This window comes from Engystomops pustulosus, chromosome 4, assembly GCF_040894005.1.
Source record: "Engystomops pustulosus chromosome 4, aEngPut4.maternal, whole genome shotgun sequence".
NCBI lineage: Eukaryota > Metazoa > Chordata > Amphibia > Anura > Leptodactylidae > Engystomops > Engystomops pustulosus.
In genome coordinates this window covers 164,789,034-164,797,837 of record NC_092414.1, presented here as the reverse complement: position 1 = coordinate 164,797,837, position 8,804 = coordinate 164,789,034, and the positions used below count along the sequence as shown (strand labels likewise).

Here is an 8,804-nt window from a genome sequence, read left to right as displayed (position 1 = left end):
AAAATGGTATCACTGGAAAATACATCTCATCCCACAAAAAAAGCGCCCACACATGGCCCCCACTAACGAAAAACAAATATTATAGCCTACAAAAGGGCGACAATGTCTATAGGACAAAACTGACAGCTGCAGGGCTTTTCTTGAAAATGGGTTGATATATTTTAGGGGGTTTCTAATATTATAGATTTCCAATTTCATTACAAACAATAATGATGTAAGCTGTCTGTCTTCAAACTAAATTTTGCTGATTTAGTTATGTGGTAAAACTATCTGCCTGAAAACAAGATAATTTTTTTTTTTTTTTTTTTATATAAACTCAAAACTTAGCAGCCAAAAAAACCCACAAATCTTTAAATGGCTTTGATAAGTGTTCAAAAGTTATAACCATATTAAGCAAGTCGTAATACAAAAACTGACTACATCCTTAAAGGGCATCCACCACCTGGAGGAAGGACTTATGCAAATGAGCCTGAGGGGCTCCAGGCTCCATAGGTGTTAACTCCCTACGGAACGCCTACTGACTTTAGACGTCAGCGGGTGCAGGTCCCAATTCTGCAGTGACGTCTTTAGACATTGCTGCAGTTTTGTACTGCTCCCGGGCTAGCAGGGCTGGGTCTCCCAGTGTCACTATATACAGCCCCCTATAATAACTAACTATAAACAATCCTAGGTAAAACAATAAAATTCAACCTTCCATTGTTCCCCCGATGTGCGCCTCCCTTCCCTTGAGGTGTCAGTCTGTGTACAAGCCATCTTTGTATAACTTTGACGATTGTCTATGGCAGGGAACTTATTGTTTCCTCGCACTGCCATAGACTGAAGTCGGAGCACATCTGCAGGACATGGCCCAGGGAGCCCGGACCCAAATACACTGTAGGCGATTTGGGCGGTCATGTGCCCCCCTATAATCTGCCCTGCTCCAACCCATCCACCCGCCCCCGGCTCACATTTATAAAAAAACAGTGCAAACGGCACTAAGTGCCGTTTGCCTGTGAGGTGCACAAATTCATGAATCTAGCGCACCCTGGACACCTCACAGGTAAAGGTCTTTGATAAATGTAGGCCTATCTATTTCATTCCAGGCTCCCATGAGGTCAAGTGCTGGAGTGTCCATGTCATTCTTGGAAGGTAGCAGAGATAGTAGGGCTTGCAGCTCAGGATGTAGTCATCAAAACAGCCACTTCTGGAGGAGGAAGAGCAGGATGATTGACTGGGTTATTGGATTGTGCCGTTCCAGTTTGCATTCAAAGAGCTACAGAGACCGGCAGGACATCACTAGATGCAGCAGAGCTGGTGTAAGTGGAAGGGACTGGATCAGTGGTGATGGAACTGGGCAGCATAGGGCAAGCAGCGTTCACCGTGCGTTGCTCTAGGTCTGTGGAGACATGTGAGCTTGCTCTCGTTAGGAAACCCGACAAAAGTGGTGACCCGGCTTCCTGAGTGCTTTAAGGGAGGACTTCATCGTGGCCCACACATTGACAAAGCTCCTGAGGCCCTGGGTGATGGTATGGTGTCCAGCAGAGAGATCTCTTTTAGGTGACAAGTCACAGACCATTAAACCAACCTTTGCAATGCACAATCTTGGTAGTATCCGCACCAATACCCCTTTAAGCGGTCTGTAGTCATTGTTGAAATCCATTTTGCTGCTAGGTGTAACGTCTTCTACAAGAAATTGAAAGCTAGGATTTTTTTATATATATATCAAAAACTATAATAAAAACAAAATTAAACTTCCATGCTAGAAATGTGATTTATTGATCTTCTGACACAATACAAATAAATTAGCAGCATCAATGCGCAAACCTGTTCACAGATGATGGAATATAATAAGCAGTGCATGGAATGTGTACAACTATGAGACAAGCCCTAGGGAAGAAGTGCCCACTGCAAGCAGGAGAGGCTGAGCAGTGTCCTGCTGGGAACAGTGAGTGCACAGCACATGGTTGTAGCGGTGATCATACATAAGACCGTGTATACAAATATGTAAAAGGCACTTCACTAAACCTGCATTTATTTACACAGGTTTTCATCTCTCATAAAACTGTAACCATTAGAGAAAAATCTTGATGACCCACGATTCATGTTATCCCCTATACATGACCACTGGGATCTGTGAGTGTGGTAATATTCTTATCCATGACCCCCTTCATTTTAAAATCAACTTTAAAATTATGCTAATGAGCACGAGGTGCTACCCTAGCCCCCCTGTGATGTGGCTTTACAGAGTGCTAGACTGCATCAAACCCCCCCCCCCCCCCAACACACATACTTTGCACAAATGCTGAGCAAGCAAGTAGTAGGAAGGGTATGACAGTGTAACAGCCTGTAAAGCCAGAGCACAGGAGTTGATTGTTGAAGGAAGGAGGCCATGGACAACCAATATAAGAAGATACCATGGTCACTGTGCCTGGATCTATGAGTAAGTGTCCCTGGTTTGACATTTTTTTATATTTCATTAATGTAACTGTATGAGGGTTTGAAGTATGTGGGATAAGTTGTAGTTTCATTTGACCATCTTCAGCTACATTTCCTGGAGGGGGATGGGAAATAAAAACTGCTTGGCATAATTGTATTTTTACACCTTAATTGATGTCTTGTGACTTTAAAACCACAAGTTTATTTTTTGGGCAGATTCAATTATAGCATTTATATGCTTTGTTATTTCTTTTAAGTCCATTCCTCACAAACAAGTTTGGTTGACAAACTGCTCTAAAGCCCATCAGTCCATGAGTTAGTTTTGCCCAGCTTTACACCTTCTTTAGTTGGATTCAATTTTTGTTAAAAAATTATGTAACCTAAATTTGGCAGCTGAGACTATACCCACATTAAGTAGCCACTTCCCATTAAGCCATGTCACATTTTAGTGATATATTCACTTTTTTTTTTTTTTTTTTTTGAATAACACATATGATGCATTTTGCTCTGATAAGCTGTGGTGTGAGTACCGTATTTTACGGACTTTAAGGCGCACAAAAAATCATTAGATTTTCTCAGAAATCACAGGTCTGCCACGTGCGTCTTATATATGAACCTAGACGTTTTAGCAGGTATTTATGGATGGTGCGCCTTATAGTCCGAAAAATACTGTAATCGGCCTATCCCATGTGACAAACTTTATTGAGCCCTGTCTCCTGGAGTCTACACAGTGTGGTCTATACATCAGCTATGGGGTCGTGCCGTATTGTAAGTGCCTGCTCTACATTATTATGGGCGATTTGCATTATTATCTGGTGTCTGTACTGTAGTCTGCTCCGGGCTCTACAAGTCATTGTACAAATGCAGGATTTATGGGGTGGCATTTGAGCTGTACTAGTGTGGCCCCCTAAAGTTGAGCAATATGAAAATGTGACAAAGGTGATAAAGGTTTATAGTATGTGGGGATAAATATTTGGTTGCCTCACCTGGAATATCAGAGAGATCCTTACTTTCCCTGTTCTGCACAGTCATTACCTTTGTGTTATTCTGTACTATTTTCTGCAAATCCAAACCACTTAGAAAATATTTCATGAAAGTTATTTATAACCAGGCCCGTTATTAGTGACACGCTGATGAATAACCTCCATGGCTCAGCAGCATGAACTGCCCTAATGCGCTCAAAATTGCTGCCATTACAGAATATTAGATAAAAGGTACAGAATCAATTTAGAGGAATATTTAGAGAAGTTTAAAAAGTACAAAAAAAAAAAAAGAAGCTTTTTGTAAGGTCACATAAAACTTATTCCAAGTTAACTTGCAAGATGGTTGTATATATACTATTACAAAATTAAGACTTGTGTATTTGTAAACCTTTTACACCACAGATGTGACTCTGGAGCAGCAAACACTAGGGGGCACATTTATCAAAAACAGTGCAGCCTGTACTAGGTGCAGAGGGGTCAGATTCATTATTTGTGGTGCACGTTCTTCATGAATCTGGCGCCCCCTGCACTACTCCAACAGAGCGCACCAACTTTTTTGGTGCACCTGTAACATGGGGCTTGTGACACACTTCTATTGGACAGCAATTTGTGTCACGTTCGGTCTTTGTGCAGTCGCGACACATATGTGGCGCTGACACTTCTTAAATACATGTACAAGCAGTTTGCACATAAGATAATGTGCAAACCCTGACAGAAAACTGACACAAGGTCCGTAGTAAATGCCCCTAGGTGTTAGGTCTCATGAGCATTTGCTCACCGGGGCTGGAACCTGGGGTATCACAAGGCTGTTGCTTAATGGGGGGTGGGAAGGGGTAAGCACTCCTCACTATAGAAAGCCAAGTGGCTGCCCAGCTCGGTCACGGTGCAGTGAGACACTGGGGCACATTTACTAACCCGGTCCTGTCGCGATCCACGATCAGGACAGGACCGACGAGGATGAAGTCCGCCGCGATTCACCAAGATTGTGCGCCCAATATCCTGCATGTGTTGCTTCCCTGCTGAGGTCCGCCGGGGTTCACCTTCGTCTTCCTGGTGTATGTGAGTGCATGTCTTGCGACACAATTTGAATTTAAAATCCTGCGCTTAGTCCGAATCAGTCGGGTTGTCCAATGGCCACGCCCCCCCCCCCCCCCCCCCCCATTTGTGCCGCATGAAAATCCGACTACGGATTTGCGCCAAAATCTGATCACGTGCACCAAAAACCCCTGTTAAATGCAGCGCAAAGCAGAAATAGTTGGGAAACCCGGCAGAATTGCGGTCTGTGGACCCTTAGTAAATGCGCCCCACGGTGTGTTCATCACCCAATGACTGGGTACCACGGATGTCTATGGGGACTGTGACCCCACATGGTCGTGTGCACGAGGAATATAGGAAAACCATTCACCCTTTTATCTATGGAATTATTTGGTCATTGATTGCATTTAAAGGGGTATCTCCATTATTTATGATATATACACTAGTTAGCCCCACATCTCGAGAGTGGAAGAAAGGAAAAGTGGTTACCCACTCACTACACTCAAGTCTATGGGAAAGCAAAAATTATCCTAGCAGCCATTTCCAGCCCTCCTAAAGACTTTATGTGAAACCAAGCCCCCATTCTACCCTTCTGTAAGACTGGGGTCATGTCTACATTGGAGAGCTGGGACCTGTATAGATTTGGTATTTGTGACATATCCTGCAGCCCAGTCATACATATACCAGATATGGGATACCCCATTAACTAAGAACAATCAATCTGCTGGAATGATCCAAGTGAAGTACTTCACCATGTACAGTAGATGAAGAATTTGTTAAATGAAACATTTCATTATACTGCGGGTTTCAGTTACTCAATGCTCACAAGATCACCGCTTGCTGTCAGAGAGTAGAAACATATCTATGCATAGGATGATAAAGCAATGATGAGTTGTGCACTGTCCTTATCTGGACAAACCAGGCAGGTTGGGTTTGATCAGTCCATACTCCACCGCTTTGCTTAAACACTCCTGAGCAGTGCGAGACACCGAGCGTTTCTTTTCATCCTCCTCCTTTTTAGCAAGAACAGTAAGGATCTCAAAAATTTCACTTTCCATTAACTTCTCTGCCAACTCCTTATCTGCAGTCATCATGTTCAAGACTACGACAGCCCCGCGGTGCTGAAGATCTGTGAGGTCACTGAGGAGCAGGGCCTGGAGGATCTCTAACCAGTGCGCCGTCTGCAAAGAGAAGAACAGGTATGGCCGCCAATCACATACAGCTTGTACTAGGGAGCAGCAGGGAGCTGCATACATCCAACATACATACATATATATATTCATTGCTGCATATCACAGTGTAGGAAACCAGAATGCTGAACAGAGGAATAAATGTAATAAACATCTACATTACATATTCTCAGAATAGAGCCAACATGTCAGAGTGGAGATTTCCCTTCCAGCCTAAATCATACATATAGTGATTATAACGGATTAGCTAAAGCATTAAAGGGGTATTCCCACAAAGAAGAGATTCCGAAATATACTCCGGATAACAAAATAATAACAGCGAATTAGAGAATGTGTTAACAAAAATACAGCGCTTTACGGATATAACATTCCAACATGTCTATCGGTCCTAGTGTACACAATTTTGGTTTCCCTGGATACAACCGTATGACCTTAGTCAGAAGACTGATTCTTCTCATGAATAGCTTCCCTGGCTTTAAAAGACCAGCTCAGACACAGGCACTTCCTGCCGGCAAGCAGCAGTGTGCAGAGACTTCCTCTGCAAGCTACAGAAAGATAAGGCCTTTATAGCAGGGCTGACTGTGTGTTACAGGTATAGAGGTATAGCGGGATCAAGAAGTGTCTGCTTAGAGAGTCCCGGCCCACACACTGGGGAGTCAATGACCATCACTGAGTGATAGGAGCTAAAATAGCAATAAAACTGAGAAAAAAAAATGTAAAGTAAGGGGTTAAAAATGATCTTTAAATGTGTAAACAGTACTAGGGGATTAAAATTTGAGAACTTTCTTTCATGGGAAAACCCCTTTAAAAGAAATCTCCCACTAGCTAATAGACAAATTAAACTACAAATAGTCACCTACGCTCCTCCTGAAGTTGATCCCAGTGGGGTCCTTCTCTAAGCTTGACATGCCAAGATCACCATAAAAAGAAACTTATAATTAGCAGCCCGGATTGCGGGGGACAACATATCCAACACTCCAGGCTGCTAATTATGCACGCCCCTGCACCATCCACTCCCATGCTGGTAGAGAGGTGAATTCACGTCTCCTGGGTGACAGATTCCTCCCTTTCCCATGCTGGGAGAGTGGGAGAGGGAGGTGACATTAAGCAGGAGGCGTGCATAATTAGGGTTGCTAATTATGCACACCTCCTGCGTAATGACACCTCCCTCTCCAACATGGGAGAGGGAGGCATGTGTCATGTAGAAGGCGTGAATTCTCGTACCACTCTCCGGGCTGCTAATGATAAGTTTCTTTTTAGGCGATCCCGGGATGTCAAGTTTAGAGATGGACATCACCGGGTCAACATCAGGAGGTGCTTAGATAAGTATTTGTAGTTTAATATGTCTACCAGCTAGTGGAAGATTTCCTTTACTGGTTCTACAATGGATTATGTGAGAAATATCAATTTACAGCAGATACTAATGCAATAACACAACCATAAAACACTGTAATTCTATAGCACTGTAACGGTCAGGGAGACTTCTCGGAAGTTGTAAGGGGTAGAAGGTGACCTGTAGTAGTTTCTATTCTTCACAGCTAATACGTATCAATCAACATGCAAACTACTGTAATTATTTCTGTCTAATATGACGTTCCTGAGATATTCCCAGTTTAATCTGTATGAATCTGTATAAGGTAGCTGGTGCACCGAGGGCATGTACTCAACACCCGGAGCACTGCTATTCCTGCCTGGTCCGCTATTCTCTTAATCAGATAAGCAGGAGCTTTTTCTAGTGAGAAACATGGGTTGACACTGGCAGGAGAAGGTAGTGGTTAAGGCAGGAATAGCAGCACTCCTGATGCTCAGGACACAACCGGGTGCACTAATGGCCATATTAACATAGGGCTTAAACTGCGATATATATCCCATATCAGGAATAAAAGTAGTTTGAAAATCACTGTACATCCATCTACAACCCTACTGCAAGTTATTAAGATCTAAGTTTTAAACTTATCCCATATTCACATTGCATTATTTCAACTCGTTTGCAAATAGGGGGCGGGATCACCATTTCGGTGAAGGTGTCAATACATCAATTACATTGTGTACTGTATTATTGAGTCAATATATAGATGATATACTCCCTTCTATTGTCCCTTACCACTTGTGGTATCCTCTGGCAAATCATTGGCTCCAAAGAAGTCAGCATGGCAAGAGTTCCCGCAGCAGCGCGGCGCAGACGCTCATCATCTTCTCCACTATACAGAACTATTAACTTCAGTCGGTCTGTTCCCTCTGCCATAAACAGATCCTGCACCTAGGGAAAGGTCAATCATTTCTATATATTACACAGATGTGTGTACAATGTACTGAAATATAGCACCCAATAGGCCAGTGATGGCGAACCTTTAAGAGACCGAGTGCCCAAACTATAACCAAAATCCACTTATTTACCGCAAAGTGGCAACATTGCATTTTAAAAAGTAAATTATTGCTACCTGCTCTTCAACATCTATCAATCGTATCGGCCCCTTAAGGCCACCAATACAGTTAAAAGAAGGAGGGCACATTCAGCCTATCAGTGTAGCTTCCTCCCAGGGTCTCTCTTTACAGTAAGAATGTAGGGTCCAGTGGGATGACCTACAAAGATACTGCAGTTCTATCAACACTTTCTCACTTTTACTGCGGTTCCAAACAGCCAATGAAGTGTCGTTTTAATAGCGCTGATTGCAACATCTCTTAAATTGAATGGGTCTGCAGGAAGATTTGGTGAATTTGGTCCTGTTTAGTGAGCTCTGTCTTGGGTTTAATGGCCTGAGTGCCCACAGAAAGGGCTCTGAGTGCCACCTCTGGCACCCGTGCCATAGGTTCGCCACCACTGCAATAGGCTATAGGCCCAGGTGTTACAATAAAACCTTATGGATCCATTCTTATTTGATACTCAAGTATGCAGAAGTAGGACCTAAGCTATAAATTAATCATGAAGCCATAGCAATAATTATTTGTATTTTGTGCTCAGTATGGTTTTCTCTCATTTTAGAAGGGTCTAGATGCCGTTTTACACCTAAATAACATTGATGGCTATGTTATATAGAATTGTTTCCCCTAAATCGCTTCCTCATGCAATTCTTTCCCTTCCTTGGTTGAACTTGATGGACAAGTGTATAAACTATGATACTATGAAAATGCTCAGTATGGTTCTCTCATTTTAGAAAAAAATTTGTTTTATATTAATACA

The 8,804-nt window shown here is 42.8% G+C and overlaps 1 protein-coding gene across 2 annotated transcripts in view; it reads right to left on the bottom strand.

The window, feature by feature from the left end:
• Positions 1 to 4,543: 4,543 nt before the first annotated feature.
• UNC45A (unc-45 myosin chaperone A) overlaps positions 4,544 to 8,804 on the bottom strand; it is a 28,560-nt gene continuing 24,299 nt past the window's right edge. For both annotated transcript variants that reach the window (XM_072148423.1, XM_072148422.1), the window contains exons 19-20: positions 7,728 to 7,883; positions 4,544 to 5,614 (exon numbers count right to left, since the gene is read on the bottom strand). In XM_072148423.1, the coding sequence (XP_072004524.1) occupies positions 5,339 to 5,614; positions 7,728 to 7,883 (432 nt within the window). In that variant the 3' untranslated portion in view covers positions 4,544 to 5,338. The remainder of the gene's footprint in view (positions 5,615 to 7,727; positions 7,884 to 8,804) is intronic.